A 26,730-nucleotide genomic window follows, 5' to 3' on the forward strand; every position below is an offset into this window, starting at 1 on the left:
TAGGACAAGGTGGCATTTCCTCACTGAAATCAAAGGGGATTAAGCATGATTAACTACATGCTAGGCTCCTAGTGTTGTGTTTAAACTACAAGTACAAACATGGATTCTCCCGATTCTTCAGAATGCTTACAGTTGAATGCATGTAGGAAAACGTAATAGTTCCAAAACCAGAAACTCTGCCCACCTGTAAAGCCCTTCCCTAAGCAGCGTTGGGTAACAATTTTCAGGAATGCCATCCAGGGTGAATCGAAATGGGTGGCGACAAAATGAGTGCTGTCAAAAACATCCCCTCCCCCCCCAAAAAACCCCTAACATTAAAACATTTTGAAGTTGTTGTTTTTCTCCAGGTGCCAGAGATTTGCAGGTTACCTCAGATATCCGAAGACTCGCCCAGAGCTTATAGGGAAAAACTTAAATCTGGAAAGCTTCCCAAAGAACCTGTGGCCTTCCCTTTGCTTGTTCAGCTGGAAAAGGAGCCCGAGGCAAAAAACCTGAGAGGTAAAACCACCCCCACCCTAGATAAATGGCAGGTGCACATTCAGTAAAGGGGAACGTCCCCTGTTCTGGGCAATACCAGTTATAGCATCGCTCATGTTATTGCCTCAGAATAACTGTTTCCGCTGTAATAGGAATTTTATGGTCTTGTTGTTGTTGTTGTTTAGTCGTTTAGTCGTGTCCGACGCTTCGTGACCCCATGGACCAGAGCACGCCGGGCACTCCTGTCTTCCACTGCCTCCCGCAGTTTGGTCAAACTCATGCTGGTAGCTTCGAGAACACTGTCCAACCATTTTATGGTCTTAGATATATGGTAATGTTCATAACCGCACATACATAGATCAGCACAGGAAGGCCAACCTGGAACCATTTTGATTCCTAAACTGAGCAAATGTTTTCTCTGCAAGGTCAAAGTGGAAAAGCCTCCCCATTGTCTTTTCCTTCACAAATCCTGTCTTAAGGGTATGTCTGTGTTTGAATAAGGTGTGAGCCTGTGACATGGCCCAGGAACTAAGTATTTATCATTACAAAAGACTGGCCAGGCTACCCAGGAAATCCAATCAAGTAACCTGCCAGACAGGAGATAAACAAAAACAGGAGAAAAACAATATTAAAATTTCTATTTTGGACCGCCTTTTTTGTGACGTATGCATGATGTATCTGAGGGGTGGTCTTAGGTTACACCCCTTCTGTGATGTATATATGATGCTTCTGGGGGTGGTCTTGATCTACAGGGTGGCAATTTCAAAAGTCTTTATAAGGCCTTGCACACCATTTTTCTGGGTCCTCCTCCTTTCCTGCGTGTGAGGGGAGCACCCTGTTGCAACAGATCAATAAAGATCAAGCTTACTAGCTGCTTTGCTTCTCAATATTCTCTGGTTGGCCTCTGTTATTCTCTCCTACCAATAGGGAACCTATGTAAGGACCTCTATATGGGCTCTTGGATACCCCATAAGGGAAAAGGGCAATTTTTTGTTTACAACACGCCAGCACTTGTTCCCAGCTACGTTCAAATTCTATACCTGCATCAAAGGCAGTCTCTGTGCTAACTTCAAAAGTTCTCCCCCTGCCAGAATCAAAGCTCACATAGTGCTTTACTTGAGTTAAAACAACAGTAGGCCTCAACAGAATCATAGACTTGTAGAGTTGAAAGGGACCACGAGAGCGATCTACTAGTCCAATGCCCTGCAGTTCAGGAATATTTTGCCCCAACATGGGGCTTGAACCCACGACAAGTAGAAGTCAAAACCCTTGCCTGTCTATTGCAAATCAGCCAAATCTCTACCAGAAGAAGCCAGTCTACCTTCTGTCCATCCCTGCTACAGAGTACATCTCATAGTCCAAGTCGTTGCCCTCCAAATAGTGGTGCGGGTGGCGCTGTAGTCTAAACCACTGAGCCTCTTGGGCTTGCTGATCGGAAGGTCGGCGGTTCAAATCCCGGTGACAGAGTGAGCTCCCGTTGCTCGGTCCCAGCTCCTGCCAACCTAGTAGTTCGAAAGCACATCAAAATGCAAGTAGATAAATAGGTACCGCTCCGGCGGGAAGGTAAACGGTGTTTCCGTGCGCTGCTCCAGTTCGCCAGAAGTGGCTTAGTCATGCTGGCCACATGACCCGGAAGCTGTACGCCGGCTCCCTCGGCCAATAAAGCGAGATGAGCGCCGCAACCCCAGAGTTGTCCGGGACTGGACCTAATGGTCAGGGGTCCCTTTACCTTTTTAAATTGTTTCTTTCCCTTATTTGCATTATAATATAAAAGTGCTTTGCTCTGGTGCCAGGTAGATAAGACAATGGGTAAATCTCTTTTGTGGGGGTGGGGTGTAACTTTTAGTTTTTGCATTTTAAGTTTTGAGCCCAGGCTCACAGTGCATAAAAGCAACTGGGATGTTGCAATAATAGCGCATACTCTCCAACATTTATTAGATGAAAATAGCGACGTCTTATTCAATAACGGCAAGAACAATTTTATTATTTATACTCCACCCATCTGACTGGGTTTCCCCAGCCATTCTGGGAAGCTCCCATCATATATAAAAACATAATAAAACATTAAACATTTTTAAAAAAAACTTCTCCATACAGGGCTGCCTTCAGATGTCTTCTAAAGGTTGTATAGTGACTTATCTCGTTGACTCGGGGCTCGCATAACTCCATACCCTCCAACGTTTCTCCAGTGAAAATAGGAATGTCTTGCAGAAAAGCGAGACATTCCAGGATCAAATCAGAAACCGAGATGGCTTCTGTAAATCCGGGACGGCCCCTGGAAAACAGGGACACTTTGAGGGTCTGTGAGAGGATGGGTGAAAACCTGTTCTTGTTGTTTAGTCGTTTAGTCGTGTCCGACTCTTCGTGACCCCATGGACCAGAGCATGACAGGCACTCCTGTCTTCCACTGCCTCCCGCAGTTTGGTCAAACTCATGCTGGTAGCTTTGAGAACACTGTCCCACCATCTCGTCCTCTGTCGTCCCCTTCTCCTTGTGCCCTCCATCTTTCCCAACATCAGGGTCTTTTCCAGGGAATCTTCCCTTCTCATGAGGTGGCCAAAGTATTGGAGCCTCAGCTTCAGGATCTGTCCTTCCAGTGAGCACTCAGGGCTGATTTCCTTCAGAACAGATAGGTTTGATCTTTTTGCAGTCCATGGGACTCTCAAGTCCCCTCCAGCACCATAATTCAAAAGCATCAATTCTTCAGCGATCAGCCTTCTTTATGGTCCAGCTCTCACTTCCATACATCACTACTGGGAAAACCATAGCTTTCACTATACGGACCTTTGTTGGCAAGGTGATGTCTCTGCTTTTTAAGATGCTGTGAAAACCTGTATGTTAGTTAATAAAGTCCATTTATTCTCTCTCTCTCTCTCTCTCTCTCTCTCTCTCTCTCTTACCTTTCAGGAACTAGTTGTAATGAACCCAGACCTGAGGTCGACGTCTGTGATGAGCATCTGCCTCCTTTGCCGAATGATATCATTTTAGAGCCAGAACATAAAAATCAGCAGCAGCAGCAGGAGAGGGTGATGATCAATAGTGAGATCCCAGAGGCTTCCCAAGGTAGTTTCCACCTACCGCCAATAAATAATGGAGAGTTTCTGCTCAACGGAAGGAAAATGAGAAAGAAAGAAGAGCATTCTGAAAAGAACAGCCAATATCAAAGAGGTCTGTGGTGGCGCCCAATGTATCCCACTTTGGGGGAGGACACTATTTTTTGCATACGTAAGATCTCAGGTTCAAGTGATGGCATCTTCACTTCCAGCTGTGAAAGACTCCCATCTCAAGCTGCTGAGAGTCCAGGCTGTAGATCAAGCATCGCCAAAGCGGTGTCCTCTGGGTAACCGTTGGACTACAGCTCCCACAATCCCTGGTCATTGGCCAGGCTTGCTGGGCTGATGGACACTGTAGTTCAACAGCACTTGGAGGTCACCTGGTTTGCTTCCCCCAGTGTAGACGACACTGTACACAGTGTAGACAGTGTAGAGCCAGTGTGGTGTCGTGGTTAAGAGTGGTGGACTCGTAATCTGGTGAACCGGGTTCGATTCCCTGCTCCTCCACATGCAGCTGCTGGGTGACCATGGGCTAGTCACACTTCTCTGAGGTCTCTCAGCCTCACTCACCTCACAGAGTGTTTGTTGTGGGGGAGGAAGGAAAAGGAGAATGTTAGCCGCTTTGAGACTCCTTCGGGTAGTGATAAAGCGGGATATCAAATCCAAACTCTTCTTCTTCTTCTTCTTCTTCTTCTTCTTCTTCTTCTTCTTCTAAGCCAGATGGACAAAAGACCACACAAAATGGTGGAAGGTTACATCAGTTTACGGTCTACAGTTTATAACTACCATATGATGCAAGTTTCTCCACAGTCACAAGAGGTAGAAACTTGCCTTTAAAGCAAACAAAACAAAACACCAAACCATGCAGAAATTCTTAAAATGCTGAGTTTCATTCCAGTTGGTGGCTTCCTGCCTGGTTCATCAAAACCAAAGATGTGCAGAATGCCAATAGCTCTCGACATAAACTCTAAGGGAAAGTGAAGGAAACAGCACTGGAAGATATACAGTGGTACCTCGGGTTAAGAACTTAATTCATTCCAGAGGTCCGTTCTTAACCTGAAACTGTTCTTAACCTGAGGTACCACTTTAGCTAATGGGCATAGCTGTCAACTTTCAGATTTGAAAATAAGGGATCAGCAGCCTCGAAAATAAGGGATCAGCAGCCTTACCTGTCCCGGGGACAGTCTACGGGATATCTAACAATCCGGGATAGCAGTGGGAAGCAGCGGGAAATGGCGCTGGAATAAGGGAATTTCCCACAAAAAAAGGGAAGGTTGACAGCTATGCTAATGGGGGCCTCCCGCTGCTGCCGCGCCGCCATCCCCCCAATTTCTGTTCTCATCCTGAAGCAAAGTTCCTAACCCGAGGTACTATTTCTGGGTTAGCCGAGTCTGTAACCTGAAGCGTCTGTAACCCAAGGTACCACTGTATATTTCTGGAGTTAAGTTGGCTAAATCTATGGTTGTGCTCTAGACATACAAAAGAAGGCAAATTTGTTTTCTAGCACATAACTTTTAATAACATGTGCTTGTTTCCCCCTCCCCCTTCTTTGTTCTCAAGAACATCAGAATGGCACCTCACTCCACCATCTCCCCCCTGATACAGAAATCCCGTATCCATCACCCTTGGGATCCGTCCAAACTACTGACGATTCCAGGCACTCTGGATTCATTCCAGATGAAGAAGGTAAGGTGGATGTAAAAATCTACTGTGGTTAAGTCTCTTGTCCAAAAGGAACAGATTGCACATCTAACTCTGCACGTATAACCCAAATGTCACATAATATCCTGAACGACTTGTTTAGCCGGAACAGTTTTTCTTCTTCAGACAATACTATTTTTATTATGCTCAGACACAGCAGTTAATATTTGTGTGTACTGGTGTATTTTTGTGTGTGTGTGTGTGTAGGTAGGTAGGTAGATGATAGATGAAAGATGATAGATATAGATAGATAGATAGATAGATAGATAGATAGATAGATAGATAGATGAATAGATGATAGAGATATATATAGTTGTTATTGGAACTTTGCAATAGAAGCAGTGTATTTCTCTGTTGTTGTTGTTGTTTAGTTGTTTAGTCGTGTCCGACTCTTCGTGACCCCATGGACCAGAGCACGCCAGGCATTTCTGTCTTCCACTGCCTCCCGCAGTTTGGTCAAACTCATGCTGGTACCTTCGAGAACACTGTCCAACCATCTCATCCTCTGTCGTCCACTTCTCCTTGTGCCCTCCATCTTTCCCAACATCAGGGTCTTTTCCAGGGAGTCTTCTCTTCTCATGAGGTGGCCAAAGTATTGGAGCCTCAGCTTCACGATCTGTCCTTCAAGTGAGCACTCAGGACTGATTTCCGTCAGAAAGGATAGGTTTGATCTTCTTGCAGTCCATGGGACTCTCAAGAGTCTCCTCCAGCACCATAATTCAAAAGCATCCATTCTTCGGCGATCAGCCTTCTTTACGGTCCAGCTCTCACTTCCATACATCACTACTGGGAAAACCATAGCTTTAACTATATGGACCTTTGTTGGCAAGGTGATGTCTCTGTATTTCTCTACTCTGTAGCAAGTATCTAAAGGAGATGGTAGCTCATTTATAATCTGGTCGGGTATTTGTACTGTGTTTTAGCCAGCCAATATGAGTCACCACACTTCTGAAATGCACTTCAATGCAATCTTCAGAATTTGACTGGCATGTTGTTGGCTTATAAGTCAACTCCCTACTCTCCAGGTCTAGTACAAAAACACACACTGGGCAGAGTATTCCTAGTCTTGCTGGCAGTGGCAGCCATTAATGCTAGGATAATACCTGTGCAATGGATTAGATCCTATGCATTATACACAGCAGCAGCAGTAGTAGAAAATAAGACAGCAAAACAGTCTAGAAATTGCATGTTAACAAGCACAGATGGCTCCACAGCAACCATGGGAATGTCACCTCTCCACTCATCGATCATGGGATTGCGTGCTGACATCACAGCCCCATCAGTCCTGTACAGAAGAAACCAACCAAAGACACCACAGGGCCCAGGCACAGCGGCAAGGCAAATGCCACACATCTGACACCAATGTTGCACACTCCCAAAGCACCCTCCGCATGAGGGTTGAAGTCCTCTTATAGCAGAGATAGCTGTGCCACCACCCTTTCAATGGGCACAATTCAAGCTACACAGATGAGGAAGCGTGGGCGTTTTCCTTCGCAGTCCCCAGCCAGTTCCATAGCATTCTTCCAAAATGGCAGACAGCATTCAAGTTGCATGACTGGATCCAAAAGAAGACCCAGCCCCTGCTCCTATTGAAATCCCTGCTTCTGAACTAAAAATGCAGGAGCCCAGTTCTATTTTCCATTTGGCCATCCTAAAATTGTATACAGACTTTTGCCTTCCTGTTACCAGGATCTGTTTAGAGGAGTAACTCTGCAGCTTGGTCACAGTAAAAAAATTAAATTCTTTATGCTTTTCCCCTTGTCTCCATTTTTCAACCAGAATAGACTTCCAGCCTCAGTATTCATGTCTTCTAACTTTTCATGCTCCAAAGCATTTGCCCTTGAACTCTTGGCAAACAATTAACATTTAATTAAGTCTCCACAGCATGGTGTTAGCTCTCCCAAATCCAGCAATAACATATTTACACAAAATCTTTCTTTCTCTGCTTCTTTCTCTTTAATCATGGTTATCTTTATCCGCACTCCTGGGGTTGCAAATATTCCCATTCAGATAAACAGGAACAAGCTAAACACTATAATCCTGTGAGTGATAAAAGGAGACAGCATCTGTATTTAAACGCTTTGGTTTTTTTCAGTTGTTTACCAACTTGGGAGAAAATAGCTGGACTTTGCAGGGCGTTTGTATCCCACATGAATCATAATGAGATTTCAGATACCCTATCGGGCCTTTTAGCAACCATGTGCATATATAATATAATATTATATTATATAGAGAGAGCCTTGAGGCTATTCTAGGGTTACCAGATGTCCCCGGTTCCCGGGGACAGTCCCCGGATTTGCAAATCTGTCCCTGGACAAATTCCGTCCCCGGAATGTCCCCGGACTTGCAAATCTGTCCCCGGGAAACGTGGCAGTGGCAGCCTCAGCAGCCCGGAGCCCGCCTGGTAGTGCAGATGGCTCTGGCTGGCTCCAGGAGTTGCTCGCTTCCCGCTGCCGTGGCATCCGCCATTTTTCCTTGCTGGAAGTTCCGCCACTGCTGAAGGGAAACCGGGGACATCCAGCGGTACATATCTCCTGCCCCCTTCCCCCTTTGTTTTGACTGATTGGGGGAGGCTCAGGAGTTGCGGGTGGGCGGCTGTTGCCCCGTTTTTTTAAAAAAAAACCTGCACATTTATGTTTCACAAGGTGCGAAAGAAGGGCTTTGTACCTTGCCTGGCAGAGAAACCACCTGCCCGCGACTCCCGAGCCTCCCCCGATCTGTCAAAACAAAGGAGGAAGGGGGAAAGAGATATTATATTGATATACATTGTTATACAATATGCATGTGTGCTTGGGCCCAGGGTCTTTTGCCTCACCATCCGCACTACTGACTCCCTGTTGCTACTCAGCTTCAAAAAGTGTCCCCGGATTCATTGAAAAAAATCTGGTAACCATAGGCTATTCCCCATTCTGTACTGGGGGAAGTCACAGCCGGTTGGAGGATGGATGGCGGCTAACAGATTGAGGTTGAATCCTGACAAGACAAAAGTACTGTTTTGGGGGTACAGGAGGCAGGCAGGTGTGGAGGACTCCCTGGTCCTGAATGGGGTAACTGTGCCCCTGAAGGACCAGGTGTGCAGCCTGGGAGTCATTTTGGACTCACAGCTGTCCATGGAGGCGCAGGTTAATTCTGTGTCCAGAATTACGTTTCCAAGCACATTTCAAAGTGTTGGTGCTGACCTTTAAAGCCCTAAACGGCCTTGGTCCAGTATATCTGAAGGAGCGTCTCCACCCCCATCATTCTACCCGGACACTGAGGTCCAGCGCCAAGGGCCTTCTGGTGGTTCCCTCACTGCGAGAAGCCAAGTTACAGGGAACCAAGCAGAGGGCCTTCTCGGTAGTGGTGCCCTCCCTGTGGAACGCCCTCCCACCAGATGTCAAAGAGAACAACAACTACCAGACTTTTAGAAGACATCTGAAGGCAGCCCTGTTTAGGGAAGCTTTTAATGTTTGATGTATTACGGTATTTTAATATTTTGTTGGAAGCCGCCCAGAGTGGCTGGGGAAGCCCAGCCTGATAGGCGGGGTATAAATAATAAATTATTATTATTATTATTATTATTATTATTATTATTATTAAATCATTTTGAGATATGGAATGCTTTGATGTGCAGCATCAAATGAGCATAGGATGCAGTCTAGCCTCCTGCTACTACAACCACCATAGGCAAAAGGGACCCCTTGCAATATTGTCTGCACTGAAGACTAATGGCGAGTCAAGGTCTCTTGGCCTTCCTGTTATCAGGGATCCCCTTAATGGGAGATGCCGAGAACTGAAGTGTTGGACCTTCTGACCTATGTGCAAATATGTGCGACACCGCTAAGCCCTTAGTGCAACAAAAGTGCTTGCAATTTCATTTTAGCATTGTGTCAAGAAGGCCAGGAGCATTAACAGGACCTTGACTGATAGGGATGAAGCTTAACTGGTTTGTGGGGAGGCCCTGATTGCACTTTCTATAGGGTGTTAAAAAGACATTTGTCCTTAGGCCACACTGATTAGCACATCTGAGGAAATTTTTCTTCCCCTTGCAGCACTTTGCGTGGCTCAGTTGCTTGGGTTATCTGGATTGTTTTGGGGTATTTAAAAATTATAATTAAGATTATTTTCTTATTTAATTGTGAAAGAGCTTCTGCATAGCTGTCAACTTACAGATTTGAAAATAAGGGACCAGCAGCCTCAAAAATAAGGGATCAGCAGCCAAAATAAGGGATTTTGGCTTAGCTTATACAGAAATCCCGCACTCATGGAGCCAGGCTGCTTTGGCTGCCACTGACTGTGTTTTGCAGGGGGTTGGACTAGATGATCCCAGGGGTCTACAACTCCCGCCAAAGAAGAGTGGCAGACAAAACTGATGAACGACGCCAAGATGGCAAAGCTTACAGGCACAATTCGAAACCAGGAAGAGGTCCTCTTTAATAAAGAATGGGGAAAGTTTATAATTTAGTTGAAAACTATTGTAAAGAGCTACATACATTGGTAGGATTGACAGAAGACTTGTAGAAAAAATTTGAACTATTGGATTAAGAAAAAAAATTTTAGCCACGTACAACCTCTCCAGCCGGGAGAGGCTGCACGCAGCTTTGGCAGAAGCCAAGACAGCTAGCAGGATGGATCCCGCTCGCTGTCTTGGCTTCCTTTTTAGCCGCGGGGCTGGGGCGGGGGAAGCCCGAGCTTCCCCCGACCCCAGCCCCCAGAACGGGTCTGGGAGCGGCAGCGAGGTTGCGCACAACCTTGCCTTCGCTCCCGGAGCTTGCTGCTATCCACAAGCCTTCTGAGCCCGGCGAGAACTCCCGCCGGGCTCTGAAGGCTTGCGGATAGCTGCCCAAAGCCCGGGGTGCGCAGCGCTGTGCTCCCCGGGATTCAGGCTTCTGCCTGCTATCCGCAAGCCTTGGAAGCCCGGCGGGAACTCCCGCTGCGCTCCGAAGGCTTGCGGATAGCTTCCTGAAGCCTGCATTCAATCCATAGGATGCACACACATTTCCTCTTCATTTTTGGAGGGGGGAAAGTGCGTCCGATAGAGCGAAAAATACGGTAATTCCTTTTCAAAATGAACTTCTCAAGCTCTGGACTAGATGGGCCTATGGTTTGACCCATGAGGGCTCTTCCTCGCAGTTCACGAACAGAGTGCTACGAATGAAAGGCCATCCCCCATCCCTGTGAAACCACTTTGCAGGAATCGCTGCTAAAACTAACTTTCCTCATAGTTTAAAACAATTCATTCATTCATTCATTCTTTTCAAGTTTATACATTTCACTAATTCTACAATCATTTTGACATTTCAATACTTGACTTCCTTCCCCCTCTTTCTGCAGTTCCTTAAATTTGTTTTTAATATCTTTTGCATTTCCAAATTAACTTAATTCACTCATTTATTCATCTTCTTTAAATATATACTCTTATAAAACTGCAGGTTATTACAATGATCCTGCCAATGTTTTTATCTGTTTACCATTTATCTGTAAATATTCAATAAACCATTTCCATTCTTTTATAAAAAAAAGTTTGTTATCTTGATTTCTTATTCTTCCGGTAAGTTTCGCCATTTCTGCATATTCTATAAGTTTTTGTATCCATTCTTCCTTTGCTGGGACTTCTGCTTCTTTCCATTTAGGGGAAAGTAACATTCTTGCTGCTATAGCAGCATACATGAATAAGTTTCTATACATTTTAGGTGGTTCTGTCCCTATAATTCCCAAAAGAAAAGCTTCTGGGTTTGTTTGTTTTTACAAATGTTATCTTAAACATCCTTTTCATTTCATTATATATCATTTCCCTGTAAGCTTTAACCTTACTACTAAAACAAATTTGTAAATCTGGTTCATTCACGAAGCCAGGGAAAAGTCGCTTTGTCCCCGAACTCTGTGGTTGCCTGTACTTAATTCATGAAAATTACCTTTGATTGAATATTTCTGCTTCACATGGGAGAAACTTTGCTTGAGTGATGATTTAGGGGTTGCTGGTTTTCAGTATTTGGTAGAGTCATCGCAATTAAGCAGGGAGCGCGCCTTTCTTTAGTTTTTATGAATGCACCAAGCGTAATCATTGGGATACTTCTGGTTTTCATTGCAGGGGATGGCAAATTATTCCTTAAAACGAGGGCAGCTGTTTCCATAAGGTCACCGGAGACCCCGCCTGCGGCTGAAGAACTGCGTGGGAAGGTTGGTTTCATACAGAGATTTGGCAGCGCTATGAATCAGCAAAGTATGATTTGCCATTGTGAATTACTTGTAATTTTATTCATGGAGATATTCCTCATATTTTTGACTAGGAAATAATGGCTACAATTCAAACTACAGTTTCACACACACACAAGCATACAGCTCTCTATCATCCATCCATACAAGCAAAGAGGTATATTCAGAGCTTGAGGACACATTCCAGACAGGCTAAATCACAAAAAGAAGGGCCATAGCAGGATCGGTGAGAGGTGAAATTCAGAGCCTGGGAAGAGTTCTGAGGGCCAAGTAGGGAGGTAGCAAGGGCCGCATTTCAGGTTCCCCACTTTGTTGATTTTGAAATGGGCAAAATACAGTGGTACCTCAGGTTAAGAACTTAATTCGTTCTGGAGTTCCTTTCTTAACCTGAAATTGTTCTCAACCTGAAGTACCACTTTAGCTAATGGGGCTTCCCGCTACCGCTGCACCACCAGAGCACGATTTCTGGTCTCATCCTGAAGCAAAGTTCTTAACCCGAGGTTAGCGGAGTCTGCAACCTGAAGCGTCTGTAACCTGAAGCATCTGTAACCCGAGGTACCACTGTATCCTGTCTCTCCTGGAGCTGCTTGGTCACCTGTATATTTCTTCCCGATACAATCATCACAATAATGTGATGTGTGGGCAAACATATAAGAAAAATGGCTCCCTTTCCCTTATGGGGTATTCCGGAGCCCGAACAGAGTCCTTAAGTGGGTTCCCTATCGGTAAGAGAAAATAACAGAGGCCAACCAGAGTATATTGAGAAGAAAAACGGCTAGTAAGCCTGATTCAAGGAACTGTTGCCACAGGGTCCCCACTCACCACATGCAGGAGAACCCTGAACAGTGGTGCGCAAGCCCTTATATAGACTCTTGAAATTGCCCACCCTGTAGCCCAAGACCACTACCCCTAAACATCATACATACATCATAGAAGGAGGCGGTCTACAGCAGAAATCCTGTCTGCAAGGGTACCTGATACTGGTCACTGATCGCTTTACCTGGGCAGCCTGGCCATTCTTTTGTGATGATCTGAATCCAGGTCTTGGGCTCACCCTATTCGTACACAAATACGCCCTTAAGACAGGAGTTGCAAGCAAAAAGTCAATGCGAAGGCTTTCCCCATTTGCCTCCCTTACTGCAGAGGAATATTTGAGGTTATTGGGAGAGTCAAAACGGGTTCAGGATTGCTCTCCCATACTATTTCAGACACATGGTTCATATATTTAGATATGTGTGCATTTATGAATATTTATTCCATATTTGAGACCTTAAAATTCTTATAACACATGCGATAGAAAGTATGTGTGGTGAACTGGTCACACGTCTGCATTTGTTCTTCAAATGCTGTTGGGACATTTTTCTGGAGCTGGGGGTGGAAAGAGCCTATCTGGCGTCTGAATTTAGCTCCCCACCGCTGCAAACAGGCTTGTAATCTGCCAGGGGAGAAACAAATCTATACTTTTCTTATCTACAGATGTTAAAGCGCTTCCTTGTATACTTTTGACATGTCTCTGTTGCTTGAGGTTCCCTCTGAGCAATGCTTTTTCATCTCGGCATGTGGGAGGCCACTTTTGCAAGCTCCCGCTGCCAGCGATACACAGAAACATTCCCACAACACACCGCACTCAGAACTTGTGCAGACATCTTAGTATCGTGTCCCTTTGTGGTGGCATCGTGCATTGCCTCTTCTGACTGTTTTGCTGGGGAGAGGATACTGTTGTGGTCTAAACCAGGGGTCCCCAAACTAAGGCCCGCAGGCCGGATAAGTTTATCCGGCCTGCGGCGACCCCCGCCACCCGCTCTTACCAGCATTGTGCTGCGCGGCTGCCCACTTCCGGATCGGAGGAGCACCGGAAATAGCTTGTGCGCATGCGCAAGCATTGTGCGCATGTGCAAGCCTTATTTCCGGTGCACATCCAGGTTGGTGGAGGCCCGTGCCCATGCACACAAGCTATTTCCGGTGCTCCTTCAACCCGGATGTGTGCCAGAAATAGCGCATGCGCATGCATATAGGCACGCGCTCCCCTGCCCTCTGGCCCACCACGCGATCGGCGCTGGAGACACCGGCCCAAGGCGCGGTAAGTTTGCTGACTCCTGGTCTAAACCACTGAGCCTCTTGGGCTTGCTGATCAGAAGGTCGGCGGTTTGAATCACTGTGATGGGGTGAGCTCCCGTTGCTCTGTCCCAGCTCCTGCCAACCTAGCAGTTTGAAAGCACACCAGTGCAAGTAGATAAATAGGTACCACTGCGGTGGGAAGGTAAACGGCGTTTCCGTGTGCTCTGGTTTCCGTCACGGTGTCCCGTTGCGCCAGAAGCGATTTAGTCTTGCTGGCCACATGACCCAGAAAGCTATCTGTGGACAAACACCGGCTCTCTCGGCCTGAAAGCGAGATGAGTGTTGCACCCCTTAGTCTCCTTTGACTGGACTTAACTGTCCAGGGGTCATTTATCTTTATTTTTACATAATTTGCCGGGGAGAGGATACGGCAACCAAGTGTCGGATTTATGTATAAGCTATAGCTTAGGTCCCCAGTCTCTTGGGGGCCCCAAAAAAATTTAAAGGAAAAAAAACAACTGGATGTACATTTCCAAAATATAAGATAAAAAACAATTACTTTGATAAAATACATATTATGTGCTTTGCAAATGGCTTTTGATACCTATTAGGCCCATAAATTACCAAATAGCATATATTCGACACAAAAAACAGGGACAATTTGTTGTTGACAAAGGACAGCTGGACATATAAAGGGCCCCATTAACTTCAGTAGCTTAGGGTTTCATCAAACCTAAATCCGGCCCTGCCTATCATGGTGATGTTTTAGAACAGTGGGGCTGATCTAGAAGCAAACAGTGTGCTTCCCTCGAAGATCTCTGAACCCAGGCAAGTACAGATAGCTTGGACCTAAGTCATATAGTTTTCTTAGCAGGGATACTGGAGTGGCTTGCCGGTTCCTCCTCCAGGTGGATCACGTTTGGCCAAAACCCTCCACTATGACCTGTTCATCTTGGGTGCCCTGCTCGGCATAGTTCATAGCTTCTCTGAGTTATTCAAGCCCCTTCGCCACGGCAAGGCAGTGATCCATGAAGGGGTCCATGATCACTGCAGATGGTGACAGCAGCCATGAAATTAAAAGACGCCTGCTTCTTGGGAGAAAAGCAATGAAAAACCTAGACAGCATCTTAAAAAGTAGAGACATTACCTTGCCAATAAAGGTCTGTATAGTAAAAGCTATGGTTTTCCCACTAGTGATGTATGGAAGTGAAAGCTGGACCATAAAGAAGGCTGATCACTGAAGAATGGATGCTTTTGAGTTATGGTGCTGGAGGAGACTCTTGAGAGTCCCATGGACTGCAAGAAGATCAAATGTATCCATTCTGAAGGAAATCAGCCCTGAGTGCTCACTGGAAGGACAGATCGTGAAGCTGAGGCTCCAATACTTTGGCCACCTCATAAGAAGAGAAGACTCCCTGGAAAAGACCCTGATGTTGGGAAAGATGGAGGGCACAAGGAGAAGGGGACGACAGAGGACGAGATGGTTGGATAGTGTTCTCGAAGCTACCAGCATGAGTTTGACCAAACTGCGGGAGGCAGTGGAAGAGAGGAGTGCCTGGCGTGCTCTGGTCCAGGGGGTCACGAAGAGTCGGACACGACTAAACAACAACAACAACAAAGTCATATAGGGCTTTATTGATAACAGACAGCACTTTGAATGGCGCTCCATAGCCAGTGCAGCCAGGGTTAACCAACCCTGGTTAACAATCTGGGCTGCAGCTCTATGAGCCAGTTGAGGTTTCTAAACCCTCTTCAAAGGCAGGACCATGTTAACAGAAATCCAAACGGGTCTAATAACATGATCAAGTAAGCATGTAAGTCAATAAATAGGACAGAACTGCTGAAGCGCATGGAACATTTTCAGGCATGATGAAATAGGTATATAGCAATTATGCCTCAACGAGCCACGAGTGCGTCTTTGACGGTATTTATCATTCTAGGAAGCCGTCCAAGTCTTTGCTACGCTGAAGAATGAGGGTTATGCTCCATGTGCAGATAAAAGGCTGGTATGTTCAAACAGGAGATAATTACGCGGCAATTTACATGCAGAGACAGACAAAGAAAAGCATATATGGAATAATCAACTTTGCAAAACATTATTAAAATGGCCAGAGATGTTTTATTATGAGGACATAACCTCAAATGTATATGGTGTGTTCTTCAGACCTTACTTTGTTGGCCACAATCCCAAAGCAATTTGATATTATGAATTATTTGGTTTATAAAAAAACCCCGACTTCAATTAAATCAGCAAAGGCTGAAGCCTTAAGGTATGTCTCTGCTTCGGAAAATAGCTTCTCTGCATGGGGAGTTCAGCACTCGCAAGAAACCTACCAAACAAAAGCAGGGTGTGTCTGTCTACACTACAAATTAAACCCAAATGAAACAGCCTCAGACCTGTTTAATGGAAATGGATCTCTAGCAAGGGAAAGTCAGGCATTGAAATTCTGTGTAGGAGCCAATGATCTGTACCACAAATTCCCGGCGTCTTCGCAAAACTAAAGCTGTAAAATGGTCCTTATGACAATGAAACCACTTCTTGGTTCCTTGTCTTGTATAGCAGTTGCACTAAATTCTATGAAATCTATATTATTGTCTTGTATTCTTATGGTTTACAGGGCTGATGGACGCCTGAATTGGAGAAAGTGTGTTGTTGATATGTTTGGTAAATTTTCTTAATCGCATGTTGTAAAAGCTGGTTTCGCATTTCCAGAATCAGGATCTGTTAGTCTGGAAAACTAAATTCCAGGTCTGGCTCTCCTAGCATAGATTCCGTCTTGTGGGGTGGGAGTGGGGATTATTATTATTATTTTACTACAATTTATTAAGAAAGAAAGAAGAAGAAAAATAAAGAAAAAGCAGTTGAGGTTTCAAAAAAAACAACTTCCAAACATTCTCATTGTACGTTATCTGTTAAATACACTTTTACCGCACTTATTTCTTCTATTTTTTTATCATATTTCTATGTAAATTGTCAACTACCTTTATATACTACAAGGCTCATTCTAGGTCTGCCAGGAGATTACACTTTATACCATTGTTCTTCATATATTCTTTAAATATCCTCCATTCCTTGTGGACTTTTTGTTTTGTTTGTCCTCTAACTCTTCCCATCACCTTTGCTAGCTGCAAGTATTCTACCATTAATGTTTGCCAGTCTACTATATTAGGTGTTTTAGTATTTCTCCAAAAAATACTTAAAAAATGATTTAAAATAACATTTTTTTAAAAAGACCAGAAATATTTCTTTTAAGTATATTGCCAACTGAAAAAGGAAAATCGAAAAGACCATTGTTCACATATGGGGTAACCGCAGCCAGAATTTTAGTGGCAAGAAATTGAAATGGGGGGGGGGGCATTATTATTATTTTTTTAGAAAACTGGTTTATTTCTTAGGAACAGAGGAAGCTGCCTTACTCCAAGGCAGAGAGACAGCAGACCCAATCCATACATTCAGAGCACATTTCTCCCACCCAAAGAATCCTTGGAACGGTATTGTGTGGGGGGGAATTGTAGCTCTTTGAGGGAGAAACTACAGATTTTCTGGGGGAAAATTTTGTGGCTTTGAAGATGCATTGAATGTGCTGTAAATCCACGGTGCAGAACTGGCCCCCTCTAGCACAAGTCCTCTAGTGAAGAATGGTCTTCCCCATCACTTTTTTTTAAAAAAAATAATATTTATTATTTTTCCAGAAACTTAAACACTAAAAAAAGACAATGCAAAACATTAAATTAACAAAACAAAACAAAAACAATACAATAAATCAAACAGTTTCATTATCCCATCTTTCACTCACTTATTTCCGTGACCTCCTCACACCTCCCTTTTTGTATTCCACTTCTGATAATTATTTCAGCAATTCCTTTCCATCTTCCCCTGCTTTCTATCCTTTAATTATCTTAACAGATTCTAACCTTATTTTTTCCTTTAATGCTCTACTAACCTATCTGTACTTAATTCCTTATAACATTTCTACTAAAGCCATATAACTTCATTCCAACATTTTTCTAACATTCATTAATTTTACAATATTTCTGTAAATAGTCTTTAAATTTTTTCCAATCTTCTTCCACCGACTCTTCTCCCTGGTCTCAGATTCTGCCAGTCATTTCCACAGTTCCATATAGTCCATCAACTTCATCTGCCATTCTTCCAGAGTGGGTAAATCTTGTGTCTTCCCATCACTTGCCACCCCCTGATCATTTTAATGGGAGGTGCCAGGGCTTGAGTTCGAAAGCTGCTGCATGCAAGGCACAAAGGCTGCTCTCTACTCTCCTAGCAACCTTGCGGAAGACACCTTTCATTAGATCAGAGCTGAAGGAGAAGGTCCTCAGGACTTCCCCCAAAAAGGCCTCACTTTGGAAAAGCATGGCTTCCTATGGGGATTCTGCTCTGGAGTAGGGAAAATGAGATTATCCACCCTTCCCTGCATTGGCCACTGCCCCCAGATGTTTCTGTCATCGCTTCTCAATATGTCTCTTCCTTCCTTCATCTATCAGCAACCTCATTTGCTCATTTTCTTGTCACTGCTGTTTCTTACCCCAAGGAGAAAGTGTTATGCAATAATGAGATGAGCAGAAGGAGGAGGGAGACAGTCTAGCGACTTGCGCTCAGGCGACTGGAGGCTGTCGGCTCCTAAATTCTAATCGGGCACACATCTCCCCGGAGCCATGTCTTCTCGACTCGTTAGGCTCACCTAAATAAGCTAAGTTTTGGGGTGGGGTGGTTCCCCCCCTCCTCTGAGCAATCCCTTGCCAAGGCAATAGGAAAACCCCTCCGAGTTAGAATGAACATGTCTTTAATCAGGTGTCAGCCCTGATGGAAAGATGGAAAGGTAAGAGTCGGCTGGAAAATTTAAAAGGGAACCGCCTTTTCTTTGGTGGGAGAATAAAAGGACATGTTCTGAATTTCACATCCAGGATTGGAGATGGCAGAAAATAAACTATTATTATTAATAACAATTAAAGTTTTCATCTGTAGACCCCAGGGCAGTCCAGAGCATAGAAATACAAGATAAAAACACAAACTATATAATAAAAACAGGAACAAAACAAAACTTCTCTGTGGGTGTCGGGGAGATTCACCCACCAAGGGCCACGTTAATAATAATAATTATTATTTATTTATTTATTTATTTATTTATTTATTTATTTATACCCCGCCTATCTGGCTGGGTTTCCCCAGTCACTCTGGGTGGCTCCCAACAGAATACGACGAAGAAGAAGAAGAAGAAGAAGAAGAAGGAAGAAGAAGAAGAAGAAGAAGAAGAAGAAGAAGAAGAAGAAGAAGAAGAAGAGCAATAAAAGATCAAACATTAAAAACTTCCCTAAACAAGGCTGCCTTCAGATATCTTCGAATCTTCTAAAAGTCAGGTAGTTGTTTATTTCCTTGACATCTGATGGGAAGGCATTCCACAGGGCGGGCGCCACTACCGAGAAGGCCCAGTGCCCGGTTCCCTGTAACTTGGCTTCTCGCAATGAGGGAACCGCCAGAAGGCCCTCGGCGCTGGACCTCAGTGTCCGGGCTGAACGATGGGGATGGAGACGCTCCTTCAGGTCTACTGGGCCAAGGCCATTTAGGGCTTTCAAGGTCAGCACCAACACTTTGAATTGTGCTCGGAAACGTACTGGGAGCCAATGTAGGGCTTTCAGGACCGGTGTTATGTGGTCTTGGTGGCCACTCCCAGTCACTGGTCTAGCTGGCCGGGCTCCCCCCTGTGTGGACGGGCGGATGTCGCAACAAAGCCACACTTGGCTGCAGTGGCACGGGTTTGGCTGGCTCAGTGGGCTCACTCCCCCTGCCCCCCACCCAGTGCGCACCTGCCTGGTGGCGTCAACGGTGTTGTAAACAAAATCTGCCCTTATTCCCTTATGGGGGACGCAAGAGCCCTTATAGAGTCCTTTGTAGGTTCTCCATCGGTAGGAGAAAATAACAGAAGCAAAGCAGCTAGTAAGCCTGATCTTTATTGAACCCCTCACACGCAGGAAAGGAGGAGGACCCAGAACAAAGGTGTGCCTGCCCTTATACAGACATTTTAAATTGCCTTCCCTGGAGCTCAAGACATCATATATACATCACAGAAGGGGTGTAACCCAAAACCACCCCCCACAAATATCATACCTACATCACAGAAAAGGCGGTCTACAACAGAAATTTGAATGTTGTTATTTTTCCTGTCTGCCAGGTTATCTGATAATGCCTTATCTGATTGCCTTTCCTGGTAGTCTGGCCATTCCTTTGAGATGGTGATTACCCAATTCCTGAGACAATTGGAAGGTTCCCTCACCCCCTCCCTCCTCGCAGAGAAAACATTGGGTCAAAATGGTTTCAGAACGGTCTTCCTGTGCTGCTCCAGACATGTGGTCCCCATATCTATGTACGTGCTTGGCTGGTACATTTATGAACATTTATTATATATAGGTAAATGAACCCCTGACCATTAGGTCCAGTCGTGGCCGACTCTGGGGTTGCGGCGCTCATCTTGCTTTATTGGCCGAGGGAGTTGGCGTACAGCTTCCGGGTCATGTGGCCAGCATGACTAAGCCACTTCTGGCGAACCAGAGCAGCACACGGAAACGCCGTTTACCTTCCCGCCGGAGTGGTACCTATTTATCTACTTGCACTTTGACATGCTTTCGACTGCTAGGTTGGCAGGAGCAGGGACCGAGCAACGGGAGCTCACCCCGTCGCGGGGATTCGAACCACCGACCTTCTGATCGGCAAGTCCTAGGCTCTGTGGTTTAACCCACAGCACCACCCATGTCCCTTATTATATATAGAAGACCTTAATTTTATTTATTACAGTGGCATCAACTGGGCTGGCCCAGCAGGTTCTGGTCACCCTCTGTGCCCGGGCAGCGTCAAACGATGCTGTGTTGCTGCTCTTGTGCACAAGATGCTATGCTATGAAGTCTCTCACAAAGGAACAATTACTAAAGAGGCGGAAGGTAACCCTCCATGGTAAAGCTTGAGAGATTGTATAACTAACTGTGGCTTCCCTTTTTCAAAGGAACCTCTGAAAAGGCAACAAGCAGGGGAGCTGCGAGAGAACCAGCACGGCACAGGAAATGAGCAAAGCACCATGGGTATATTTGCCAGGGTTTTACCTGTGTTATAAGGGGAAAAAACTGCTCCTTTTCCGTTATGGGGTATCCAAGAGCCCATATGGAGTCCTTAAGTGGGTTCCCTATTGGTAGGAGAAAATAACAGAGGTCAACCAGAAAATATAGAGAAGCAAAGCAGCTAGTAAGCCTGATCTTTATTCAAGGAACTGTTGCAGCAGGGTCCCCACTCACCACACGCAGGAGGGAGGAGAACCCTGAACAGTGGTGCGCAAGCCCTTATATAGACTCTTGAAATTGCCCACCCTATAGCCCAAGACCACTACCCCTAAACATCATACATACATCAGAGAAGGAGGCGGTCTACAGCAGAAATCCTGTCTGCCAGGATACCTGATAATGGTCACTGATTGCTTTACCTGGGCAGCCTGGCCATTCTTTTGTGATGATCTGAATCCAGGTCATGGGCTCACCCTATTCACACACAAATACGCCCTTAAGACAGGATTTGCAAGCAAAAATCAATGGGGAGTCTTTCCCCATTTCTTCCCTCCTTGCTGAGAAATATATTGAGGTCAATTTGGGAGAGTCAAAATGGCCTTCCTGTACTATTTCAGACACATGGTTTTATATAGTTATGTGTGTGTTTGCCTCTATGAACATTTGTTTTATATTTGAGACCTCAGAATTCTTATAACACCTGCTCAGGTTAATAATAATAATAATAATAATAATAATAATAATAATACAGTGGTCCCCCGCAAGACGAATGCCTCGCAAGACGGAAAACCCGCTAGACGAAAGGGTTTTCCGTTTTTGAGTTACTTCGCAGGACGAATTTCCCTATGGGCTTGCTTCGCAAGACGAAAATGTCTTGCGAGTCTTGAGATTTTTTTTTCGCTCCCCCCCCCTTTCTAAGCCGCTAAGCCTTTAATAGCCTTTTAGCAGCTAAACCGCTAAGCCGATAAGCCTTTAATAGCCGCTCAACCACTAATAGCGCTAATCCGCTAAGCCGCTAATAGGGTTGCTTCGCAAGACGAAAAAACCGCTGGACGAAGACACTCGCGGAACGGATTAATTTCGTCTTGCGAGGCACCACTGTAATAATTTATTATTTATACCCCGCCCATCTGGCTGAGTTTCCCCAGCTACTCTGGGCAGCTCCCAATCGAGTGTTAAAAACAATACAGCATTAAATATTAAAAACTTCCCTAAACAGGGCTGCCTTCAGATGTCTTTTAAAGATAGGATAGCTACTTATTTCCTTCACATCTGAAGGGAGGGCATTCCACAGGGCGGGCGCCACTACCGAGAAGGCCCTCTGTCTGGTTCCCTGTAACCTCACTTCTCACAATGAGGGAACCGCCAGAAGGCCCTCGGCGCTGGATCTCAGTGTTCAGGCTGAACGATGGGGGTGGAGATGCTCCTTCAGGTATACAGGACAGAGGTCGTTTAGGGCTTTAAAGATCAGCACCAACACTTTGATTTGTGCTTGGAAACGTACTGGGAGCCAATGCAGATCTCTCAGGACCGGTGTTATGTGGTCCCGGCGGCTGCTCCCAGTCACCAGTCTGGCTGCCGCATTCTGGATTAATTGCAATTTCCACGTCACCTTCAAAGGTAGCCCCATGTAGAGCGCATTGCAGTAGTCCAAGCGGGAGATAACTAGAGCATGCACCACTCTCGTGAGACCGTCTGTGGGCAGATAGGGTCTCAGCCTGCGTACCAGGTGGAGCTGGTAGACTGCCGTCCTGGACACAGAATGCTTCCTCCAAATAGCAGAAAAGGGTGACTGACGCCATTTCCCTGTACTTCTGCATCAGGGGATGAGAGAGTTCTGGCTGAATCCAGAAAGAGGGACCAGAAAAGTCAAAATGGCCTCTGCGGGAACAAACATCTCGTGCAGCGTAAGGAAGAGAAGGGACTCTCCAGCTTGCCACCAACAGACAGCAGAAAGGAGAAGGATGTTGGCAACTTCTTACAAGGTACTCCAGTTTCTACACACTTTAAGAGATAAAATACCTGCACCAAAGATGGGGAAAGGCGTATGGTTGGGATGACATTATAATGAGGTAGAAACGGAGCCAAGGCAGAAAACTGTCAGCAGTTTATCCATTTATGTGAATAGAGGAATAAATTTAACGGGATGTGTCGGGTTTAAAGAATTCCTTCTTCTCCCTTCTAGAAGTTACCTCAAGTGTCATCTGTTTTGTAAAAATTCATCACACACATACACACCCATCTAGCTTTCTAGTGTGGTTTGTCTGTACATAAAGGACTAAACTGCTTAATGTGTTTTGCTTAACTTTATGCACTTCTAACGCATAAAGTTATTTTTTCTTTGTGAAGACAGCTGTGACTTTCCATGAAAACTAGTCGCAGGCAAATAATTTTTTGTCACTCAGTTGTCATGTTTGTGACTGGTGTGAAGGTATTTCTCAGTCAGAAAGATGTTCTCAACCCAGCCATTTGATGTTTGATATTTTAATTAGCCCTGTTTCCGATGTAAACTCAATAAAAGCTGAGTGTGTTGATCCTTCTGTCCTTCTGTGTCTCAGCTGGGTGAAATGAAAATACTGAGCAAAGTTCAATTGAGAGTTTTCTTTGTCCGCTAATCGGGCCTTTATGCATGTAGAAATTGAATTTATTTGATTTGTCCATCCTTATTTGAGGCATCTTGGTTGGAATTCTATACTTCTCACTATAGTGCAGAGGGTCTTTAATGAGCAAATTAATGCAGAGTCACAATGGCTTAGAGAAAAGTCTTTCTGTGTCTGCTCTTGCGATGATTCTTTCACATCAGCTTAATAGTGTTTCTACAGGTCTGTAGGGACTGGAACTACAATGCTTGAATAATTTCCTTATTCCCCTTCCTGTGGTATAATGATGTTCTCGTTTGCTAATGACCTTTTCAGAGCAGTGTCCTCTAGCTCTCTCAGCGGCCTTGCATTTTACAAAACCAGGATGAAAATTCAGGCTGGATGAAACAAATGCAGAGTTAGTGAAATCAGTGGACCAGCTCTGCCTTACCTCTATTGCCACCTCTCTACTCAATAACCACAACAACAACAAATTTATTTATATGCTACCCATCTGACTGGGTTGCCCCAGCCACTCAGAATATTAAACACACAATAAAACATCAAACATTAAAAAACCTCCCAGTACAGGGCTGCCTGTCTTCTAAAAGTCAGAGAGTCGTTTATTTCCTTGACATCTGGTGGAAGGGCATTTCACAGGGCAGGTGCCACTACCAAGAAGGCCCTCTGCCTGGTTCCCTGTAACCTCACTTCTTGCAGGAAGGGAACCACCAGAAGGCCCTCGGTGCTGGATCTCAGTGTCCGGGCTGAACGATGGGGGTAGAGACGCTCCTTCAGGTATACGGGGCCCAAAGCCTACTCTCTATAGGCTAGTCTGCAGGCAAACAGATCTTCCATTGACAGAGAATTTTTGTGCAAAAAGTGTTGACATAAGTGCATGTTTTGGACTGCTTTGCTCCTACCTGGTATATGCAACGTGTGCATAGCTGTCAACCGTCCCTTATTTGGAGGGAAAGTCCCTTATCCCAGCGCCATGTCCCGCTGCTGTCCCTTATTGATGATGTCCCTTAAATTTTCCGGGTTTCAAAGGAAGCAGCTCCTCTCCCTCCCTCCCTGCCGGCCAGGGAGGAGGGAGGCTCCAACTGTGTTGCTTGGCTGCGTTGCTCACCCAATAAGGAGTCTAAGAACGACTGGGGGGTGGAGCTTGCATGCCTTATGTCGATCAAATTGGCCACGTTGCCTGGGGACTCGCCTTTGCTCAGCGCTTCCCAGCGGAGAGGTGACGGTAGTTTTCCTTGCTGCATCCCCTTTGCCGGGTTGCTGCACTGTGGGAACCACCGCTTGAGGCTTCGTTTGGCTGCTGGCTGGGCTTTCTGCTTTTGGTTCAGAGGGGCTCAGAAGTCGAACATACCTGTGCTCTGAAAATCCCTTATTTTGGCTGCTGATCCCTTATTTCCGTGGCTGCTGGTCCCTTATTTTCAAATCTGTAAGTTGACAGCTATGAACGTGTGCCAAGCAACAGCTCCTAGCAATGACTTCCCAGAACATGTACACATGGTGTAGTACATGCCCTTTGCTGCGCATCCTGTGTTAAAAAGGCCCTTGATTCACACTGACCACCTAGGTAAAAATGCCGTTCCATCATTTTTGATTTGGGATCGTAAGAGTGGCTACCCAAGGATCCTTCCCAAATTAAGACAGAGTGTTTCTCCCCACCCTCTCTTCTTGCACAAAAAGAGATGCCAGCTAGCTTCAAGGAAGATGCTCAATTAAGGCCGTGAGCATGCGCCTCTGGGTAATTACTTTGATCACAATTTGCTTGCCGGAAGTTTAAAGAGCCTGGGCAAGAGGGAAATCAAACAAATGCAGCTCTTGATGGTTTCCACTTTGAGGGGATGTTGAGGATGGAATTATCAGGAAACTGCTTGGTGGAAGCGGTGCAAGGAACATGAGAGGGCACACTGCTGTACAGAACCAGCTGAAAAAAATATATATCTCCATGCCAACAAGACCTAGATTGCAGAGTCGAGGGCCATTAAAAGTTTCCTGTCTTCGCAAGGCTGGATGCAATTCAGCTTTCTCGGTCGCTTATTATGATTTTAGCTAGGACAACAAAGGAAAAGCAAGCATATGATTTTGGTCTCTCTACATACCACCGGAGCCTTCGCAAAGAGCTGCATTTCAAAAAGCTCTTTGGGGGAAACCTATACCCCTTAAACTGCACTGGCGCTTAATTCAGATAGCCTCTCATGGTATTTCTGCTGTGGATTTGCAACTCAAGATGACCATGTTGTTGTTGTTTAGTCGTTTAGTCGTGTCCGACTCTTCGTGACCCCCTGGACCAGAGCACGCCAGGCACTCCTGTCTTCCACTGCCTCCCGCAGTTTGGTCAAACTCATGGGGACCAAAGGTGAACAAACTACCGTAGAAGAAACATGGCGTGTCCCCTGCCAGAGATACTACCTCTTCTCTAACACCCCATCCAACCCTAGGTATAAAACAGGGAAATTAAGATTCAAGTTTCCAATGGCTGTAGTAGTAGTAATAATAATAATAATAATAATAATAATAATAATAATAATATATTATTTATACCCCGCCCATCTGGCTGGGTTTCCCCAGCTACTCTGGGCAGCTCCCAACAGAATATTAAAAACACAATAAAACATCAAACATTAAAAGCTTCTCTAAACAGGGCTGCCTTCAAATGTCTTCTAAAAGTCAGATGGTTGTTTATTTCCTTTACATCTGAAGGGAGGGCGTTCCACAGGGTGGGCGCCACTACCGAGAAGGCCCTCTGCCTGGTTCCCTGTAACCTCACTTCTCATAGTGAGGGAAGCGCCAGAAGGTCCTCGGAGCTGGACCTCAGTGTCCAGGCTGAATGATGGGGGTAGAGACGCTCCTTCAGCTATACTGGGCCAAGTCAGAAATTAGTAGGAACATGACACTGCGCATTTTCGTAAGAGGCATTTTAGATGTGCCTAGAAGCCTCTCTGGACATCCCACAGAGGAACTTACGGTCTTCAAACAAAAACATCCTGAAGGTCCCAGGCCACAGAGAGGTTAGGCTGGCCTCAACCAGAGCCAGGGCTTTCTCGGCTGTGGCCCCGATCTGGTGGAACGCTCTGTCACAAGAGACTAGGGCCCTGCGGGACCTGACATCTTTCCGCAGGGCCTGCAAGACGGAGCTGTTCTGCCAGGCCTTTGGTCAGGGTTCAGTCTGACTCCCTCTCCCCTTTCATAAGAACTTGCATGAAAGTGGCCTCCCAATTTTTCTCACAGGCCCATATAAGTTCAGCACAAACAGCTGGGCCTGGTGAGCATTTAAGGTCCCCAACCCTAATCTGCGGGTTGCCATCCGATTGGATTTTATTCTGATCCTGATCTGATTTGAGGATGTATTTTAATTGATTGTCTGATTTTATGTTAATGTGTTATACTTTTGATGTTAGCCATTCTGAGCCCAGCTTCGGCTGGGGAGGGCGGGATATAAATAAAAATTATTATTATTATTATTATTATTATTATTATTATTATTATTGTGATATATTCACATATACAAAAAATTAATGTGCATTCCTGCCAGTGTAGGCTTTCATTTCCCACTACTCCCGAGGAGTTCTTACTCACCCTTCACTGAAAGC

At 45.2% G+C, this 26,730-nt stretch overlaps 1 protein-coding gene across 1 annotated transcript in view; it reads left to right on the plus strand.

Moving 5' to 3' along the window:
• Window positions 1-26,730, plus strand: part of KIAA2012 — a 90,678-nt gene that overhangs the window by 28,083 nt on the left and 35,865 nt on the right. The window contains exons 8-13 of the mRNA XM_081015784.1: window positions 348-498; window positions 3,385-3,645; window positions 5,091-5,216; window positions 11,302-11,390; window positions 20,495-20,570; window positions 22,370-22,531. Of these exons, the coding sequence (XP_080871910.1) occupies window positions 348-498; window positions 3,385-3,645; window positions 5,091-5,216; window positions 11,302-11,390; window positions 20,495-20,570; window positions 22,370-22,531 (865 nt within the window). The remainder of the gene's footprint in view (window positions 1-347; window positions 499-3,384; window positions 3,646-5,090; window positions 5,217-11,301; window positions 11,391-20,494; window positions 20,571-22,369; window positions 22,532-26,730) is intronic.

Source organism: Podarcis pityusensis, assembly GCF_964106645.2.
Source record: "Podarcis pityusensis genome assembly, chromosome: 1".
Lineage (NCBI taxonomy): Eukaryota > Metazoa > Chordata > Lepidosauria > Squamata > Lacertidae > Podarcis > Podarcis pityusensis.